This window comes from Varanus komodoensis, unplaced genomic scaffold (genome assembly GCF_004798865.1).
Source record: "Varanus komodoensis strain SLA01 unplaced genomic scaffold, ASM479886v1 scaffold7_1, whole genome shotgun sequence".
NCBI lineage: Eukaryota > Metazoa > Chordata > Lepidosauria > Squamata > Varanidae > Varanus > Varanus komodoensis.
This window is the reverse complement of record NW_025336479.1, coordinates 18,759,166-18,780,938: the sequence shown is the minus strand read 5'-3', so window position 1 is coordinate 18,780,938 and position 21,773 is coordinate 18,759,166. Positions and strand designations below refer to the sequence as shown.

At 40.6% G+C, this 21,773-nt stretch overlaps 1 protein-coding gene across 1 annotated transcript in view; it reads right to left on the bottom strand.

Annotated features, from left to right (window-relative positions):
* The window catches only part of DOCK2 (dedicator of cytokinesis 2), a 315,348-nt gene that overhangs the window by 249,379 nt on the left and 44,196 nt on the right, over positions 1 to 21,773 (bottom strand). The window contains exons 14-22 of the mRNA XM_044453756.1: positions 19,643 to 19,767; positions 14,093 to 14,191; positions 12,044 to 12,116; positions 11,846 to 11,949; positions 10,585 to 10,768; positions 10,391 to 10,488; positions 5,706 to 5,795; positions 4,637 to 4,737; positions 3,587 to 3,721 (exon numbers count right to left, since the gene is read on the bottom strand). Of these exons, the coding sequence (XP_044309691.1) occupies positions 3,587 to 3,721; positions 4,637 to 4,737; positions 5,706 to 5,795; positions 10,391 to 10,488; positions 10,585 to 10,768; positions 11,846 to 11,949; positions 12,044 to 12,116; positions 14,093 to 14,191; positions 19,643 to 19,767 (1,009 nt within the window). The remainder of the gene's footprint in view (positions 1 to 3,586; positions 3,722 to 4,636; positions 4,738 to 5,705; positions 5,796 to 10,390; positions 10,489 to 10,584; positions 10,769 to 11,845; positions 11,950 to 12,043; positions 12,117 to 14,092; positions 14,192 to 19,642; positions 19,768 to 21,773) is intronic.

The window sequence follows — 21,773 nt, the reverse complement described above, 5'->3', positions numbered from 1 at the left end:
AGACAATCCGGGTTCAAGTCCCCACTCAGCCATGGAGCCAACTGGGTGACTTTGGGCCAGTCACAGACTCTCAGCCCAGCCTACCTCACAGGGTTGTTGTGGGAATAAGATGGAAGAGGAGAATGATGTAAGCTGCCTTGAGCCCTTTGTAGGAAAAAGACAGGGTATAAATCGAAAAATAAATAAATAAATCAGGGCCCAATTTAAGGTGCTAGTGATGACTTATAAAGCCCGAACTAGCTTAGGGCCTAGATATCTTTAGGAGCACCTCCTTCCATATATACCTGCCCAGCATCTAAGATCTGGAGCAGAGGTCCTCCTTTGGGAGACCTCTTTGAAGGAGATTGGACGAGTGGCTATCCAGAGAAGGGCCTTCTCTGCTGTGGCACCCCAGCTACGGAATGGGCTCTCCAGAGAGGTGCACTTGGTGCCGGTGCTTTTTCCATTTTGGCACCAGCCCAAAACTTTTTTATTTTCCCAGTATTTTAAACTTAGTATTGTTTTTAATTTTAATTTTATATATTATTTGTGATGCTCTGTCTTGTTTATTTATGTTATCACTGCTCTGAGACACTGTAAAGGGTGGGATACAAAAATTTTAAATAAATAAATGAATGAATACAATGCATCAAATAGGAAATTCATTCTGTAATGGCAAATCTCAAGTTCTCCACTTTTCTGAAAGAAGGAACATTCTTAAAAGTTGTAGATCTTAAGGCAAACACTATCCACACCCAAAACTAACTCTTGAAATGAAATGTACAAGTTGATTACACATTTATTGGATTTTTAGACTCCTTTCTCCTCACTGGGCCCATTTGGCAACAGTAATGTGTTGATTTTGAAGAACACAATTAAAGCGAAGAAGCTTGCTAGACTGTATTAAAATGCCATGCTGAATTTCTCTTGCAAAATAGGAAGCTCTTTTACCAGTGTTGTTAGTGTCTCTATGGACTGCATGCATCAAGTCTGAAAACTTCCACCAATGCAGTAAATTGTGCCATGCTGCCTTTGTACTAGCCTACCTTCTACTGGCTTTGTTTTTACCACTTCATCTGCAGTGCACTTGAAATGTGCTGTGTATCCTTCCAAGCATGGCCAGTACTACTTCTAATATAAACATACAAATGCATGATTACAGTACGGCACCATCTATCCATTTAGTTGATTTGGACAATTAGGTACTGTAAACCCACGCCTCCTTGATTTTGCATTTTCCATACTTTTCAAAAGCAGTACAATGAAATGACTTACTAGCGCACTGTCAAGACTCATAATGCCATGACCCTGAAATCCAGAGAGGGTTTTTATCTCTGTATGCAGGGCTGGTCCTTCCTTTCTTCCCCCACCACACAGAGATGATGTACTCTGAATTGAGAACAACTGCATACATTTGAAACTCAGAGGATTTTCAGAAGCAGTTTGCAAAGTGTGTGCTTGTGTGTATGGAATGGGAAGAAAATTACAGCTTTAATGAAAAACCCTCCTGTTCTAACTTTGCAATTTTCATATGTAGGGGAAAATCCAACATTGCATGAATAGATTCCCATTCATACAGCAGGATACATTTTTATCCTCTCCACTGCAGCCTCCAGAAATGATTTTGAGGGTGCATCAATACAGGAGACAAATTGCTGACAGAAATCACTCTGTAAGTGGGAAGGATAAATTGGACACAACCCACAATTTGCACAAAGGAGTTATCTGGACTACTACACAAATGTTCTTGAAGCTACCTGCAAATCATATTCCCTGGATAAAGAGGCCTAGAACTACCTATTTTCCACATGAGGAAGAAGACTGTTGTCCATAAAAGTTCTTCCCACAATATATGTGCTGATCTTTAAAATGCCATGAGAGAGCCAGTGTGGTGTGGTAGTTATAGTGCTGGACTGGGGACCAAGGAGATCTGGGTCTAGCCATGAAGCTCACTGGGTGACTTTGGGCCAGTCACAGACTCTCAGCCTAACCATCCTCACAGGTCATTATGAAGATAAAATGGAATGGGGGAGGATTACATAAACCACCTTAGGTTCCTCGAAAAGGAAGCAGGGCAGGATATAAATGCAACATAATAATGATAAAGCTGAGAACAATAAACAAGCACAGGATTTTGAACCATTTTCTGATGGAACCATCTCCTCCTCTATTATTTAATTGTTCTTACTTTATATAGTGTGCAATGGATGAGATACCCCAGAGGACAGGGCATTAAAATCAATCAACCAATCAATCAATATAATGTTAAAATTAAAAGAGAGCAGCTTTTCCCAACCTGTTGAAGCCAGCTGTTGTCCAACACCTATGGAGGGCATCCACTGGGTGTTGCCATAATGCATGGAAAGAAGTTAATGCTCCCTCCAAGTATATTTCAAGTACACACCAAGTTCAGTACGCAAATCATACCTTCCTCTTTCTGACCTGACATACTCCAATTCAATTACAAGAAATTTTAAAGGCATGTCCTAAAATCTATATATCTATTAAATAAAACCCTTGGCAACATTTCCACCCATCAATTTTATCACCCATAAAGGTCAGGCACCACAGCTGTGAAATCCTCCTTTGGAAAAACAAGATTGAACAGCCAAGAGGCTGGTTATTATCATTCCTATTTTTATATTTATCTATGGTAACTGCATACAGTAGATAAAGCATGGCCTATGAGACCCAGGGAGGAAAGGAATGTGGAATCAGGGAAGCAGTAACAGTCTCAACATGCAATGATGGTGGCAGTTGGAGGGTTATGTTGTGACCAGGCAAATAAGTTCTTCCCTTAGTTAATTTCATGATGGGATTCTTTTATAGTGCAAAGTTGTGCATGGATTCTCAGAAGCAGCTCCCACTGAATTTGATGGGGCTCACACTCAATGCACTTTCTTGAGAGTAAATCCCATTGGGATTTAATTCTGAGTCAATGTGCACAGGGTCCATTGTCAATGGCCTATGCGGTGGATCCTACAGAGGCATCAACTGGCTGCTCAAACACACAGCCACCAATGGGTGTGCTACTGAATGCACAGAGAAGTCCACAAAGGTTGTTGTTCTATAAGCATCACACAGACAAACAGATACATGTCAAAGGAGACTTTGTATACCATGCTGTGTACAGCTAGCATCTGTTTGATGATCATTATAAACCAGTATAATCTTCTATCTTTGCAGAAGATATCCTCAGAATGCAGAATATCAGAAGCCAAGAAGCTACTGCTACGCTCCAAATGTCTGAGGATACCCACAACTGTATAATGAAGAATCTAGTCATGGTGTTGCTGAGTAGAACAAGGTCCATCTATTGCACTTTATTTCTGGAAGCTGTAAATCAGATATCTTAGGATGCTTAAAGTCAAAGAACAAAGGAGATGCCCTTCCGCACTTGTATCTTGGATTTGGAGGTAACTGCTTTGTTATACAGAGGTTCCATTTAGCTTATCATCCCAATTCCATTTGTAATTTATTTGGCTAAAATGTCAACCAAAAATGGCTCTGGATGTATTTCCCAGACATCCTCTGTTGTCTTCAGATTCACACTGTTGTTATGCTTCACTTTAATGATTTTTGAAAAGTCATCAAATCAAATACTTACTGTGAAAACAAAGTCCTTGACCGAACTATGAACTTGAATACATATTCCAGGGCTTTCAGGGTTCTTAGGATAGGTTCACACTGTTCTCCTCTGCTGGAGATATCTAAGTAAGTCTTCAATACTTTCATTAGTTTCCTGAAATCAAAAGAACATATTAAAAAAAGATATACTTGAGTCTGTCGTACTAGATTTCTAAGGTGGGTAATGCAGCAGATATATGAAACACATGGTGTAACATGGCAGACTTGGCTTTTATTGAGTTATAACTCAAATACAAATATTATACAACTCAACAGAGGAAAAGACACAATTTTGTTTCCTGTTATTATTTCTATCTATCACACAGGATAGCTTTGGACAGTGGCCACAGTCATTGCATGGAATAATATAAAAATACCAGAACAGCAGAGGGCTGGGAATTCCTTGAGCTGTTTGTACCCACAGTACTTAAGATTGCAGTATTTACATTTCTGCACCATGCAGAATATTTTGGGAAGAATTGCAATGAGGAGGAGGAGGAGTTAGAAGAATAGTAGCTAAACAGTATCAACTCACACCTATGAGTGGGATAGTGTGTGATGAGTGGAATTAGTGGGATGGATGAAATAATTTTTGCCATAGAATCCATTAGTCTTCTAAGCTCATAGAAGACAGAAACAAAAATTACATTTTTAAACATTGGGTTGCACCTAGACTGTGTCTGCAGTCCAATGCCCATTGACCTGGTAATAAACCCCACTGAATTCAGTGAAACTTCCTTCTAAGAGAAATGTATAGGATTGCACTGTTGGTATGTTGAATTTATTTGCCATTGAAATCAGTAGGGTTCAAGACATAACATTTTTTCCCTATTTAAACATTCATTGGATTGCATCCCCAAAAATTTCCATATTGAAACTTCAAGAACAAGGTGCTGCCCCCTACAACTGATAGAAATACCCTGAAATTCCATCCAGGATAATTTATGTGGAGGAACCAGGGACTGAAACTGATACATTCCACATGAAAAGGACTTTCTCCATCATTACACATACTATGTTATAAACTTACTTGTAGGCTAAAGTTGCACTGAAGTGTTGCTGTATGTAAGCCTCCAGTACAGTGTTGAAATGCTGAAATTTTCTATCAGCAATGAGTCCTATTATATAAATCTGTAATAGATTAATTAATATGGTCAGCGTTTTCACCCACCTAAAATCCCTGAAGTATAAACTGGAAAATGGCTTGTTCGCTTGTTTTTTTAAAAGTAATCATTTTAAAAGCTAAAATTTACCATGAGTTTTTTTTTTTTTTTTTAAGGATTAGAAAACCCACTACATGATGCATCTTTTATCTGTCATGAGCTGGTGCCTCTCCGCTCCAACTTCTTTTCCCTTCCCAGCAGATCAAGATAGATGGATGCTTCTAACCACATTCTTTTATTATGTTAAAGCTGCCCATCCAGGACTGGCTTTGTGTCACAAACAGGGTAGTGTAAAGGTCATTAGCAAGAAACATCCATCAAGTTAATGAGCCCAAACTGAACTGATTCCAAACTGAAACTCCTGCCTTCTGGACCAGAGCTAGCTCCACCCTCAGATGACTGGCATGGCGGACACTGCTTGGCCCGCTCCCTTAACCTGGCGGAAGACAACTGGATTGATGAAGTATATACTCCATCCCTTCGAAACCTCCCTGTTCTCTCAAACCAGGGGTTGTCTGGTTCTCATTTGGCTTATTGAAGCTCATGGCTTTGGAATTTCACCTAAGATTTCTGACCTTACCTCTTCTTCCAGTTCAGATTCAGACTCTGAGGTATTTACCTAAGAATGGTATATTTTGGAAGAAGCAAGGCCAGTCCTTAAATTAGCCTTCCCCATTCTGGTGCCCTCCAGATGTGCCAGTCTCATGTGCTATGGAATGGAGAGCACCACACTGGGGGAAGCTTAACTAAAGTCAAATGTCTCCTCTTTAGGGATGCAACACATCTAAGTTGGCAATCCAATGTTATTTGCATTGCAGGTAGTGCCTTATTCCTGCAGTCAGCAGTTCCCTCAAAGAGAGCTCATATATTAAAGTTAACAAGAGTGGAAGAAAAGTGCAGCAAATATATCTATAATATTCGGTAGATAATCCTTACCAGTGCATCAAAGACAAGGATGTCATATGCATCGCTGTGTGAATGTTCCATCATTATATTAAACAGGGCATCTAAAGTGTCTTGGAGGAACTAAAGAAAGGGGAAGGAGGAATAAAAAGAGTGAACTAAGGGTTTAATTGTTTTGGCACTGTGCCAGAATGAAGATGCCTAATAAACATTTTGATTCCTTTGAGCAGAAAATCTTCCCCCTAGCCCCTAGGATACTGCTTCATGACTCAAATGAATTATCTTTCTAGGCCTGTCAGCTAGAGCTTCACCACATCTTTGAAAGTATATTTTGGTCATTTATTTCAAAGAATCCCAAGATAGATTTACTTTATTACATGTGTATACCACCCAATAGCCAAAAGTTTCCTTCAAAGAATCATTGTGCATGCAACGCTCAGTGTTCCATGTTGTTTATATTATGAAGAATAGATTGCTTCCTTTCCCCTGCATCTTATGTGTGCATTTTCAGTTGTACAGTAACACGTGTTCTTATAGAGCCACTGAAGCTTTGGTCTGGGTAACTGTGAAGGGAAATAAATTAGACAGTACTGAGCAACACCCTTCCACCCAGGAGTGCTCTGATGATAGCCCTGGTGTTATACCCCTGTCAGGATAATGAAAGGACAAATGAAGGGTAAGGTGGGGCATTGTGGAAGACAATGACACAACAGCTTTCCATGAGTAACCAGCCATGCTGGGTTGTCCAAATCCAGCATGGTTTCTACGATGTGGCTTATTTTTCGCAAACAACCTTGAACAACATTGGCTTGTTTCAGGATTGTTCTTGCACATGATGTGTTAATGTGTCCTCTGAACTCAGCAATGCGATTTTTTCATGCATTGTCAGGAACGGGTACAGAGTTGCTCATTAAGAATGGCAAAACAAACAAAAAACCCCTCCCACACACTTTTAAAATCTTTCAGGTAACTGCCCTTTCACTGGTGCCAAAATTGCACTTTGGAAAAGCCATTGCTCAGTTCCTTGACATTTTTTAATGGAGCCTCAAAATGTGCAGTTGGGTTTATTTATCTATTTATTTATTTATGTTGGTCTTTCGCGGGTGCATTAGCACACGCTTAGGCCTATCCAATATGTGCAGTCTTCCCTGTTCAGTTTCCTTGTCAGTTTCAGCTGTCAAAGGAGACCAAGGCAAGACTGCATATAGGTTAATTTAGAAATTGTTGCCAGGGTCCAAGCACTTAGCTGTCAATTGAAATGCACTGGAAGGACAGTGGGTGGGAAAAGGCAACAAAAGAAGCATTTCAAGTGGTGATGGGCGATCTCTCAGTGTCAGCCTCTCATTGTTACTTGATGAACTTCCAGTTCTGAATACTGTCAACCTTTTCATCAGTTCCTTGCCTCCCCAACTACTCAAGGTATAAGCTATGCATATTGGAGATGCGTAAGTGCATAGCTGTGCTGACAAGACTGGCCAAAACACTATGGAAAAATGTGAACCAAACCCCAACTGAGGATCCTCAGCTTCTTTGAGAGAAGAGAATGGCAATACAAGGGCTGCTAAACTGTCTTACTTGGCCAAAAGAATTTTTCCACTACACGTTGCTAATGAAATTAGTGTCAAAACCACAGCTCCTAATCATCATCATGTCAAATACATGATGTTGATTAGGGGGAAAATGCTGCTTTAAAAGAAAATACATCAGGGTACAAACTCACCCAGGGACAACCCTGGTATTTGTGTACAAATAAATTACAAAGAAAAAAATGGAAAATAAAACACATCAATACAGTTAATACTGAAGCAAAGAGCTTCTGGATACCTCTTTAAATAGAATTGTTATTATTAACAGTGTCCAGCAGCAGGAATTACAAGTACAGAACCCTACAAACCTCTTAAAGCATACCCTGGCTCAATTCAACTTCTTTTTAACCCCATTAGGCAGCAATTTGTGCTCAGAAGAAGAATATTGCCCTCTTCTTCAGTGTTCCTTGAATCCTCTGAGGTGGATCTGTCATTCCCACAAGTTTTTCCCCCCACTGAACTAGGTATTCCCTAGTCTAAAGCTTTCCTCAGCAAAATAAATTGCAGTCATTTTCACATGGAGAAATAAACCATGACATGCTCAGATTTTACCATTAACATATATATTTCCCCAGATAAGCTACACTCAGCTTGTGTTCAGAATTGAGTATCACGTTCATGTGCATTAGGAAGGAAAGGCAAGATAATTAGTAGCTTTCATTATCTCTATACCTATATGAGCATCTTTCCATTTTATTTTATTCTATTTTAATTTCTATAGGTCAAGGCAAGTTGTCATTCAAATTGGCCTTGATGTTGTGCTTACTAAGAGTTAGTCATGCATTAAAGTGTAAAGTCTTGAATCAAGGGATCTATGATTGTTATAAACTGCCATGCCTGGAATTTTGATAAGTTTGGGGAGTGCTAAAGCAGCAGCTCACTGATTCGACTTTAATCAAGGTGAGCGTCCCAGAAGAATATTTGTGTAAAGCTTCAGATCAAGAGGAAATGAATTATTCTTGCTGTAAAGTAATGCTTCTAGCTCTGCTTGCAGTATTTTATGCACAGCTTTACTTGCTTTCAATATTGAAGCCCATCTAGGGGAAAAGTGCTTTGCTAGGGCAAGAGACAGGCTTTGGGAGAACACACTCAGCACAGAGGAGCAATCTGAGACAGAAACTTCCAAGCATTTGTAAAATCTGTTTTCTTCTATTTGAAGAATGTGCATCTGCTGCTACATGGGTGAAGCTGTTGACATATTGGGACAGTTCCGTGGTTTCTGATATAGTAGCAGAAATTCTGATCTGCCTTGACTGTGCAACATAAGAGGTGAACACTTCAAACTGGAACCCAAGTAAGCAGAAAGACCAGAGAAGCAGATGGAAGTCTTGTGAAAAATTACACTACCATCTCCTCAGACCTTGAGCCTGTTTTGATGTTAGACTGATTGCCAGGTTTATCTCCAGGTAGGGGAGCTCATCCCCTTCCACTTGATCCAACCAAGTTCCACTTGACCCAATCCCTCACCCAGGGTCACTAATCGAAAATTGTGAGCTTGCTATAGATTAATCTGGAATTCAGTTCCCACTGACAGGGCTGCAGGGAGGGGAGGGGGTGCAACCACACTGAGGTGGGAAAAGGCCAGAGAGAGGGAGGGAGATCACCTATCTCAATCCTTATTCATCACCTGCCTTACCTTCCCCTCTACTTGTAATAACCAAATAGGGGCATTTCTGCCTCCCCCAGATTATAATTACAGTCTCCCAAATCACTTGGCAAAAAGGAAAAGGATTACACTGCTAAAGTGCTCTTATATATACACATCCCATGTGTACCCAAAATGTTAAAATGAAACCTAATAATACCCAATACTAAAATCCAAGCATACAGTATTAAATTAAACAATTATCAATAAAAATAACATCAATGATTCCCTAAAAGCCTTGCCTAAAGTCACCAAATGCTTTTGTTCAGACATTTGAATCTTGATGCAGAGTATGTTAGGTGTGGTCTTAGAAAGTTTTGCCATTATTGTTTTATGGAGTTTCAACATACATGCTGTGATTTTTATTGTTGTGGCCCTTTTATTATCATGGCTTGTTAGCAGCCCGGTGTTCCAAACAGGTCTGGCTCTAAAATTAGGCAGAGTGAGACAGTCACTTCAAGCATTAGAGATGGGGTTGAGCAAATGCTGGTAGCCCCTTAACTATTCCCAGTATTGGAGGGCAGAGCTCTGTGTTCCTGGCATCCTGGCTGGCACCTCCTAAACTAGCTTGCTATTCTCACAGAATCATAGAATAGTACAGTTGGAAGGGGCCAGAAGGCCACTGGGTCCAATGCCACTTCAATGCCATTGCAGGACACTAAGTTACACCATCCCATTTGGATGACTGCCCAAAGGCTTTAGAGCCCACAACTTCTCCAAGTAACAGGTTCCATTGTCATACTGTTCTCAGATGAGGTGGAGGATGCTGACTCATCATCGGTGATGAATAATATCCAACCACAAGTCCAGTCAGCTTCTGCAGATAGAATGGGGCAACATGTGTGTTTGTGTGGGAGGGATCTTGTCCATTGAGTCAGGCAGCAAAATGCCACCATCCAATTGACTCCAGAATTGGATGCTGGGTGGGATGCAAACATTCTGAATAAAGTAAGGCTTTGTGCCTTGGGGAAAAAAATAAGGATACATTACTTGAAGTAGATTGTGCTATTTGTATCCACCCCATTAGCTAGCGTAGGCTATTTCTGAGCCATTCTCAAAAAATTAGTCTTTCCCAATTAGCATATAAAGAAAATCAGTTGTCTGCAGTTCTAAGCAACTGCAAGAAACCCATGTCAATGAAACTGTTAATATTTCTTACAGAAAATTTGGAGAAGGGGTGACACAATGTTTTATGCCAAGGCATCTTTTGAAAGGCAGCTCCTTCTCAAATTGAATTAATGAGAACTTTTCATGTAAAGGTGGACAAATAATAATGCAGTGATCTCTCAGACAGATAATAATCCTGGAGACACCATATATTCTGATGTGATTTAAAGAGTCTTGCATGTCAGTTACTTTACAAAAAAAAAAAAAAAAAGCAGGGTGATGGAATGGGGAAAGATGACTACACAGAATTTCTCACTATTTGGGAAGTCCCAAACCTTAAATTATTTGTGTTATTCAAAGCATCACTGAACAGGATATACCTTCACAATTTCTTCACCATCCACCATCTTCAGTTTTTCTAAGTTTTCCTTCAGCAGCTCTGGCTTCATCCGCCACTTCAAAAGGCCCAGTAAACCCACTGCAGAGAAGAGCAGCAATATATTGAGGCCCAGAAAGAGAGAGATTAGCTTTCAAGTGTAACATGAATACTCTTGTCAGAAGCTTATACACTTACCATTTTGAGTCAGTTTGGTTGAACAAACAAGAGTTGAAATGACAAAGGAATCTTTTGAGCTTACTGAGAGCCCTCCTACACTGCTTGAGGTCCGGTTTAAGGTTGAGCCTCGAAAATCTGAGGTAGGCCGGGCAGGAGGGAGACTCAGATAAGCACTGGCATCTTCCATTTTCTTACTATCCCCCTTAAAAACAAGACGTTGGTGAGATTCAATGGGATTCATTAAATGCATTCAGAACCACAGTCTTCCACATTGCCAGCTTTGGACCAAGCCATATTATAACTCAAAGAAGAGTGCAGACTCGTTTGCCATTTTGTAAAGAATTTTGAAGGTTTTAACAAAAAAGTTTCTAATCCAAAAATAGTACTCTAAATTGACCTGGAAACAAAAAGACAGCCAGCCAGTTCTGCCACAGAATTGATGCAATGTGTTTTGAATGTTCAGACCTCATTAGCATTCTTGCTGCCATAGTCTGTACAAACTGAAATTTCTGAACTAAAGGCCTTCCCATGCAATGCAATGCATGCATTACCGTAATCCAACCTAGAGGTAAAAGAGCATGTGTCATTGTCGTGAGGTCTGTTTTCCCCAGAGCTTCTTGATTCCTCTTCAAAAAGATGTTTGGAAATAAATTGTTTTCAGAAAGTGGAATCATAATGCCTAATGTTAGGGATGTGGACATGTGTTGCCAGCTTAGTATTTTAAATCCACTAACAGTGAAATCCTACACATGTGTCAACATGAGAAAAGTCCTACAATGTCCAGCATTCCCCAGCCAGAAATGCTAGGATTGTGCCATAAAGATGTTCTAGTCAAGTGTGCCTGTTTATGTCCAACTGATATCCAGCGTAAAACATATGTAGAAAATCTGGCCTTCCAAGAATCCAAAAGGATTATTTCAGTATTGTCCTATTCCCATGACCCATGTATGACTCCACCCACCCACCCCATGTGCCACCAACCCTCCCAAGCACCAGCATTTTTAAAAATTGCAAGTTGGCCACTCTACTGTCTTGTGACATTCAGAAACATGGAGGACACACTTAGGGTTATCTTTGACTCTTTGCCCCCCCCCCACAATTTCCTCTATTGGCATTAGACCAGCTTTACAGGTGAGGCATGCATTAATCTGCTATGGGCAGAAAAAACAAGCCAAACATGCTATGAGAATTGGAATATAATATTTCAGTAGCTAAAGGAGGTTGCCACTAGATTATGAAAAGCTAAATGAAAGTTCCATGGTAAACTAGAAGATTATACCTTTAGAACTGTCAGATCATGAAAGCCATCAAGTAGAGTTGTTCCATCCTCTTTCATTAACTTTACAAAGGCCATTGCAAAATTCTTTTCTCCTTTGTCTTTAGCTGTACAGTATAGAATTTGGTGTTATTATTTTTTAAAACAGGTCAATTTATCTAATTTTGCATACTGAAAACATACATAAAGCAAGTTACTTACACTCTTGAGATGACCGATGTCTAAACATGAAGCGCAAATGAATTCTTTGCATGTCTTCAATGGGCAACGCTACCTATTTAAATAAACAGCATTTGAAACAAGCAGTTACTAAAATAAAAAATTAAGATGAGCACCTGAAAGAAAAAGGTACTAGTAGTTCTGAGCTAGCACTGCCAAAATCCAACATCACACCATGGCTAGCAGATCTGCTGATTTCTTCAGCGATGGCCATTTACAAATCATGATCTTATGTGATGATTTGTTGTATTTTTTCAGATCATATATTTTATTATTTGTTAAATGAGATTTCAGACTGCCAGGGCCTAGTTTTTATTATTTGCCAAATCAAATTCCTTGGCATCGTGAAATGTTGGGATATATGTCACTGAAGGAGTTTTTGCATGTTAATACTGATTCACACAAAACAGCAATTATGGTATTCATCTTCTTATAAGTATCCGTGGATGTATTTAAAGGGCTTGTTCTGAAGTCCCTGAAAGTGCATAAAGCATATTCCCGTATCATTCAATACCTGCATTTTCCTTTCTAAACTGTGTGTAGATCAGATTAATAGAGAAAGGAAAGTTGTATAATAAGATTATTCGCAGAGAACCAATTCGGATTAAGATTTCTCCATGAATAGAGCCTAGCCATTCTCAGAGATGCAGCCATGAAGAGGAACAAACACCTGGCCGCTCCGTGACAGTGGCTCCCATCATGGTGACATCATCAAAGCACACCAGCATGCTCATGCAAATCTTTGTAATGGGGAAGGTACCAAGTCAAGTTTCCCCTTCAGCACAAGTGCATCCTGGAACAGCCGCATGGCTCCACATGGAGAAAATTCCTAATTCCGAACTGCCTCGCAAACAGATAAGCTTGGAAACAAAGGCGCCTTATGTGAATGGAAAGGTTCTTCTACTTATGCAGGGTACCTCCCTTCACCACCCGCCATCTTTCTGTCCTTTTCCTTTCCCTTGCGCCCCATGCTGCTCCAGACACCTTCTTTATCCTCAGTAGCATTTCTTCAGGAGGTGAGGGCAACCAAGCTGGGGAGGTGGAGCCAGGAATTTGTCTTGTTCAAATCAGCAATTTTCAGGAGTCACTGTGTGTGCGCTCAGACACTGCTGAATACGAATTAGTGTCTAAAATACTGCTAATGCTACCTGTCATGTGTCAACATTACCAGGCATGGAACTACAATATAAGCTGATACCATGGCTAATAACACAGCACAATCAGAATTAAATTCCTTTTGAGTTAAATTAGGAATTGGAATATTCCAAAGGCTGGCTCATGAAGACTCAAATATTTCATTATAAGGTTAAACTGGATTTTCATCCAAGTGCAAAATGGCCACTGCTGAGGATCCAGAATTCTTTGAAGGCTCAGGAAAATAAATGTGCTTTACTGCCCAGGTAGACGTTTTAGTATGCCTTCTGTCTACCCTTCTCAAAGCACCTTAATGGAATTAAACTCATTACCTATCTAAGAGCCATATTATGACAGTAATTTTCTATAGTGCTCTCTCTTTAAAAGAACCAGATTTACAATAAGCTTTTGTAGTAGCCTACAGTCATTTTGTAATTATTTCCATCACAACCTTCCAAGCATTTGCTTATTAAAAGATACATGCAAACTACAGGGATGTTCATTCATTCTTGTCTAACAAGGACAAACCTGATGAAACTAAATAGTAAAAGGGTTTGTGGTGGGAAAGAAGTTGCTTTTGTAGTTTCCTGAATGTATTAACTTGTACACTTTTACTAAAAAAAAGTACTATATTGTAATGGAACAGACTGGCAGAAAAAAAAATTGAAATGACCCAGTCTTACAATAATTATTGTTTGAATTTCTTCCCAGGATCATGATGAGTTAACTGTATGCTTTTCATTCCTAGTTTCTAGACAACAAAACTACGCAAGCAACTCTTTGATGGCTTCCATTACTTCTGTTGTGTTTTCAGGAGTCTCCAATTGAGACAGCATGGTATTACCCCAGGTTACATTTTAGGAAAGACTTTAAAGGGAAAAATGTGGTATGACATACCTTTAATGTCTCCATCCAGCGGGGTTGCTTGACTTGGTAGTAGACAACAGATTTGTATTCACTCACAGGTTTGTCCCCAGCTCCTAAGCATATGGCATTCTTTGGAAAAGAAGGGGGCAGAAGAGATGCAGCTTCTTACTTTTCATGTATGCACCATTTTCATCACAGCACAATATATCCTCATTTTTAGTATTGCCATTCATGCAACCTGCTTTGGAACTCTTTTCTCCTGCCTCTCCAGCATGAGTAAATTTACCACATCGAAGTAAGAAAACACCAAAGCAAAATACGTTTCTGGAGGTGTGTCCCTGAAAATGGTGTAGGCAGGCAAGGGAAGGTAAAGGAATTCCTGCTATCAAGAAAGGAATTTATTGGCCCCACCCCAGTGCCTGGCACTGCTGGCCAGTTGCTGAGGGCCCCGTCGGTGAGGCTGCATTGGGGTCGATCCACCCATCTGCCTGGGGCTCCCTGGCCTGGTTTTTACCATACAGGAGGTGGCGGCAAGCCAACTGCTGCTTTAAATCCTCCCCAGTGACTCAGGGCACTGCAGGAAACTTAAATGGCATGCAACGCACAAGTGATGCCCTGCACGAGGACAGCCATGGAAGGCCTGCCAGAAGTACTTTGCTGGAAGCCCCCTGGTACCCATATCTGAATCAGGATTAGGCCACATCCTTGTTGAAGTAATGAGTACAGTTCAGCAGCAGTTTTGCTGAGTGGCTTAAATATTGGTATGCAAAAATCCCCACCATCAAGGACAACATGGACCTGATCTCTCTTTTGGTTTACTCTTTCCAAAGAGGAGAGGCCTTTCCTCTCCATGGTACAGATGCACAGAATGAGGATGATGCCTTCTGTCTTACCAGTCAAAACTCCCTAACACGACCCCAGCTGCATTTAAGCTAGTTCGAGTAATTCATGCATTTTTCATACCATTAGTCAGAGTGATCTGAACATCCATGTGTGAATAACTAAGGAGGCTATTCGAGGGTGGGAAAGATCTGACAGGCAATGGATGCCTTTGGCTGCTAAAGAACTGTCTTCCTGTTCCTTTTTCTTCTCTTAACAGTTCTTCAACATGTATATACAAGTATATTCAAAAGGCATATTCAAATATCCTACCAGGTTTCCTTTCCCTTTGCAACAAATGCATGCCTTTTTATGTCATTATTACATTTCAGTTCCTCCTTTTTCCCTCTTGCAAGGAGCCCAGAGCAGTTTAGTCTTTCTCCTCTCTGTTTCATTGTCAAACAGCCCTGTGAGGTAGCCTAGGCTGAAAGCCATTGATTACTCACAAAGGCACCCAGAGAGCTTTGTAGCTGAGCATGGATATAAGCCCGGATCATCCAATGTTGCAGGCTAGCATGCAAAACCTTACCTCACACTAGCTCATGAGTAATTTAACCCCGGTAATTTGATGATGCAACAGACAAACATTTTTAACTTTTTACCTAAACAAAGGATAGCTGGCCAGGTGCATCTATTGTTTATTATTATGATTTTTCACTCTTTACCATTTCCTTTTAAAATTAAGAATCTCAATAATCAGCAGCATCTAAGTAATCCTGATTAAATATAAACTACATGCCACAAATGTATATGGTGTTTTATTAGCATGAAAGGGCAGAAAGAGCATTAGAAGAAATGAATGTGTTCCCTTAATATTAAGGGGAGCTTTAAAAGAGGAGATTTATCACATGTAATTTCAGCCTTAGATCAGGCAAAATGCCCAAGATGAGAGTCAGTGCCATGAATCCTTGCTTTCTACAGACCTCCCTGAAATTAACCACATTTGTCCTGTAAGATGGACCACTCTTTTATTGCAGTTTTCATCTGTTCAACAAAGCCAGATGCAAACTTTTATGCTGTAATGTATATCTGTTGGTGGCCTTTGTAATACTCGCCAACTATACACTATAGTGATTTTGATAGGGCTTCTTATGTGCCCTTAGTCTTGTTTCACGTGCTTTTCTGTTTGCTTTTTTTGTTGTTATTGTTATTTTGTTGGCCCAGGTAGAAGCCAAAAGATGTCTTGGCTTGGCTCTGATAAGGTCTTCAGCCTACAAAATGCTTGTGGAATTATTACATAAATATGATAAATCAGTAAAAAAAACCTATATAAAAGCAAATCATCTCATGTTCAAAATACAACAAAAACACATTTGCTATTTTGACTGAACTCTTTCCAAATAGATAAGGTTTGGGGAAAGGTTTGTAATTTCACTGTTTTGACATTTATTTAGTAATTATAGTGTTGGTACACAGAATACTGGTCTGTGACCTTGAGAAATCCCAACTGTCCCTCATTAAACTTGCACAAACTCAGTGCATGAAAAGGTCAATTAGAAGTCAAATGAGCATCCACACCGATGTAATGCAGCAGATGGTGTTTGTAGTCATCACAGTTACAATTATTGTCTATCCTTAGCAGTGATTTCCTGTTGTGCTTTTTGTTTTTGCTTGCTTTGTTTTGTTTTTCCATTCCATCCTATCCATGCATGTGAGTGCATACCCATGGAAGGTCAGGACTCATCATCTGGGCAAAAGGGGTGCTTCATGAACTACTTTTTCAGAAACTTATCCGCAGATCCCTCTGCTTTTCAAACTGTGGCTTCACGTGTAATGAAACGTGCACACTCCAGAACAAACATTGTTGTAAAGTTACATCTACACAATATCAGCTTATGTTCTCTTTTATTTATTTCCCTACACAGTGTAATAGATGGAGATGACACCCACATTCCCTGCTGCCTTGCCATCTGGACAGCCTTGGCATACGTTTGAATAGGATGTACCAGTGCATGTTTGACCCCATACTGCAATCGAGTTTCTTCATATGATATAAGGACTAACTGCATAATGAACTGGATTCTTCATATGTACACCATATTCAAGTGTCAACCATACTGGTCCAAGACATTTTGCTATCTGAAGAACAAGTTTCTCCTCCCCTTCCACACAGAGTTGTCAACCGAGCCAGTAGTTTGTTTATCCATTCAGAACATTTATATTCCCACCTTTCCACCAGAGAGCTCAAGACATCAGCTGAACCTGACAACAGTTGATTGGACAGTGCCTTCCACTGAAGGCAGGGGCCTAGCTCATGGGGAATGATACAAGACATGCTTGGGGGCAGCAGCTCTGCTCTCCAATACTGCACCACTGCTCCCCAGCCCTACATCATCTGCCATCTCACTCTGCCTAGTGTTAGGGCTGATTCTATGTACAGATGGATTTAGAGGCAGATCAAGAAGCCATGATCTTACTTCCCACCACAGATAGAGAGAAGATCAAAGATAAAGTATCTGCTTATCTGGGCTTCATGCAAACTAATTTAGCTCGGCTTACAATGGAACAAGCTTCTCTGACTTGGAGGCTTGCTGCGCATCACTGAGGTGATACCCTACTCCACTTTAACACTAGTCCTGCTCACTCAAGGGATGCCTCCCTCCTCCTGCAAGGGAACAAAATGTATTTCCTCAAGTTGTTAAGGACTTCTGTTTTTAAGTATCCATGTAACAGAAGTCCTTTCTAGCCAGAAGTTTTTTATAGAACTCTGGAAATCTGGCACATAACCTCAAAGCAAATACAGTATCCTTTCATATGTCAACATGCTATATTTAGGACCTCCAAAAGCTGTCATTTACCCACCCCAACTGTTGCAACAAAACAAAAATTACTTTTAAAAGCAACCTTACTTGGATTTTGCAGCTGTTGCAGCAAAGCAAAATGAGCAGTAGTATGCTAGGCTCTTTCACTGACTGGCTATGCAAAACACTGACTTCCTATTCTGTTCCACCTAACATTGGTCCCTGGCTGAATTTGTTTTAATTTAAAGTGCCTAGTGAGGGGGTTTTTTGCTACCCACAGGTGAGATGCAGTGAGATCAGGTGAGGTGGTAGCAGTGGAGAGAAAATGGGGACATGCAACTGGAAAAGGTGGGGGTTATCTTTAAGGGCAACCCCCACCAATCCCAGAATCACAAGGAGAATTCTATTTTGTATATAATTTGGCTTTTTGTGACTTAACCACCCAACCTATGAACAGGCATTGACAGCATTGGAGTGCTTATGCTAGTATGGGAAAGCACCATAAAACCCTGTGCATTCGTACCTAATGGCTGGAAAAGTACTAGTCTGAGAAGGGGCCACTGATGAATTGTCACATCCCTTGTCATGGGCATCTGCAGACAGAGGCAGGATAGGCAAGAAGGGGCAATGGTACCCTGGGGACAAGGACTGGTCTTCTGCAGGAGTCATGGAAAAAGCCAGAGGGTTTCACCTGCAGATGGAAAGACATTGGCTGGACACCTCGTCTCTCCACTGACAGACAACAGAAGGGTAGACCTAGTGCAGTGATCTATCTTGATAGACCTGGTACTCAATCCTTATTGCTGCTCATGCAGCAGATCTGCCAGAAAGCATAGGCGTGTTCTCTGAGGCTATCGGAGCTTTTTAAAATGTGCAAGTAGAGCCAAAATGTACAGCTCAAGGGAAAACAGGCAAATCCAAAAGAACATTGCTGCAGTTCAAAATCCAAGCCATGCAAAAGTTCTACTGAAGTAAAAAGTGGCGGATAAAATATGAAAAGTAAAGTGAATCATTCAGGCTTCTCTAGAGCCCTGAAATTTGATCAAGCAGACTTATTTCCTCTTTCACACCTAAGGGCACTCTACTGCTACCCTTTGCAGCTGTTTTCTCCTGTTTGGTGCTTTCAGGCGTTAGGACTTCAGCTCCAGTCAAGCCCACCCAGTGGGACCAATGATCCAGAATGTTGGGGTTGCAGCCCAAAACATCAGGAAGATACCAGGCTGGCAAAGTCTGTTGCAGAGAACGTTTGTCCAGGTTGAAGGAAATAATTTTAGGATGAGTCATGTGCAGTTGTCAAAGTTACCATGCCAGCAGTGATGCCGTAAAATATAGAGTATGATATTCTTAAGACAGGTGTATTATGTTTGTATATGTAGATTTTTTCTCTTGATCCCATGTGTTTTTAAAATCCCTCATATCAAATAAAATGTTGTTGTAGTTCAGAATGTGTTTTAAATGTAACAGTCTTCTGCATTAGGACTGCTCAGTTCCCAGCATTTTCTATTATTCTGTGAAGACTTCTAATCGTCATAAAACAGGATGCTAAGCAACAAAGAGTACTCCCAGGAAAAGTGCACAGGCATTGTGAGATGTTGTGCAGCTCTGTTTCCCCAATTCTCCAGAGAAATTTCTGTGGATTCCCATGCTTTCTGAGGATGTTAAATGTATCCTTTTCATGAAAGGTGTACAGAGAAAGGCCTCCTCTCATGAGTTAAATCAAGTTCAGAGTTCTTAGTATGAATGTTATAACCATGACAATATGCTTGCAAATTTAAGCCTATGGATGTAGACTTCTAGGGGCTAAGATTCCATTTCAAAGGTTATTATACACACCCCAGCAAACAGAGTCAAACTGCAGTGCAGTATAAGCACACCCAAAACATCAGTTCTTGTTAGGGAAGGAGATAGGCCAAGTTGAGCTTGTTCACTTTTAGTATGTGTGTAACAGAGCAGCACTTACTGGTATCACTTTTCCTTCTTCATCACAGACGCACATGCTGACTTCTACATTTCTCTGAGTGGTTTTATTATATTTATCCAAGTCTCCACAAATCAAGGTAATATAAATGTCATTCCTTACATCACCTATGAAAGAAATACAAAAAAGTTAGATACCAGGATATAACTGCAACCAGCTAATGTGATGGAACACATAAAAGCTTAGCTTTGCATACAAACTGTGATATAGTAGACTGTGAAAAGTCAAGAGAAAAATGAAATTCAGCTTTGAGTTTGATGTTTACTATCAGTCTTCACCCTCTTGTCAGGAAAGGACTTAACATTGTTTCTACATCAATGTGCAATTCTCATCCTGCAATGCCACCTTCTGGTTAAGCACGGCTAAGACACACCACCAAGTGGGGACAAGTCATGTAAGAGTCAAAGAATTTCATGCTGCCTGCCAAGAGGGGCATTTCATCCCAGCTTCAGGACCATGTACTTGAGATGCTTTGGAGCTGCATTTTCTTTTAAGAGTAGTCCAGATGTGTGTGTGCACATTCTGCTGGTTAGCAAACCAAAAGGAAATTCAAAAGCATTTTTTAACATGGTTTGAGAGTCTGCTACTTTAAGGAAAGGTAGTTCAAAATAGAGTTGAACCTTCTGACACCAAATCAGGAAGAACCACAGGGACAGAACGATCTACAAAATCACCCCACCCTCCATGCACCCTCTGTTTTGTAGTCCTCAGGGCAGCAGCATTAATGCAGCTAGTCCTGGTGGCTTTCTCCCCAGCCGTTTGGATAGCAAAGGTTGGAAGTAATGCCAACAAGTGCCATCATGAAGTTAATCAGAGGGCCATGCTGCTTGCTTTCACCCTGGAGGCTTCTGGGAAAGAAATGGAACCACCGAGGCTCTGCTGAGACCCTGAGGAACATGATGATGCCAGTACTATGTTAAAGACTCATTTCACTTCCTTGCAATTCCTCCCTCCCACCATGTAGAGCCATTTGCAACATCTCAACATTCAAAAAAAATGGCAGTCAGGAGAAATGATTTCAACTTAGGTTAAAAAAAATAAACAGCCCTGTACTTGCTGCTTCCAGGCCTTTTGGCAACAATTTGAATTGCTCCCTTCATACATCTCAAGGCCATACATGAAGGTGTGGAGTTAGTCCAGAGGTGGGGGCTCAAAGGGTCAATTGATCTGGACAGTCTTTTTGTTACTTCTCCCAACTAAGCAGAAAACTTCAGAAATTGGATGATTTACTCCTGGGATTGATCAAAAGAGGAGGTGAGTCCCATCCCAAGGGCAACTGGCCAGCTTTTAGGGGTTCCAACTTGTTAGGGCTTAATTGCCTGCAGCTGGGATGAGGCCAGTGTTGAGGTGAGATGAGTGATGACTGGCAAGATGGTGGGCCATTCTAGAATTGGCTGCTAAGTATACATTTATGGCCAAAGGGGGAATGAGTGTAGGTCTTTTGCCTCACTATGGAGTAGGTCTTTTGCCTCCCTATGACTGAGAATTGTCTGGGGCTTTGCCTGACCAACTTGAAAGCCTAGATAAGAGTTAGTTTTGTTATTTCCTTGTTGAGGTGATATGCTGAAGAATCTACATACCCTTAGAAACTGGGGTCGTACTTTATGTTGTTGTTTGGTTTTGGATCTTTTAATTTGCTTTTTATTCTTTCCTTTTCACTTTTAAACCTTAGTCCTTTGTTCTCTTACTTTTAAATAAAGTCTTGCCACTTCATTGGTATGGCTGTTTTGGCTGAATCAGTGATAAATCCAGACTCCAAAAGAGGGCAGATTGTTGGGGAAAGGGTGTGGATTAAGCCCTGACAGTGGGGCTGTGGGAGTTCACCTGGACCTTCCTTCATAAAAGTCAGTGGGCTACACCAGAGCAGAAATTCATGGGCTCTGAAGTTCTTTAAGATTTAGAAATGATCCATAAAGCATCACCACTATGTGAACAAATGTCCTGCATATAGCTGGTGCTGTTCTGTAATATTTACTTTGGAATATGTATTCTTTTGATGCAACGTTCTCCAGAATGTGTCCAAACATCTAATCCAGGGCAGGCTGAGGTGGAAAACTGTGTGGCTTTTACAACCTGATAACCCTATAAAGTCTATAGAGGAAAAGCTGTTGAG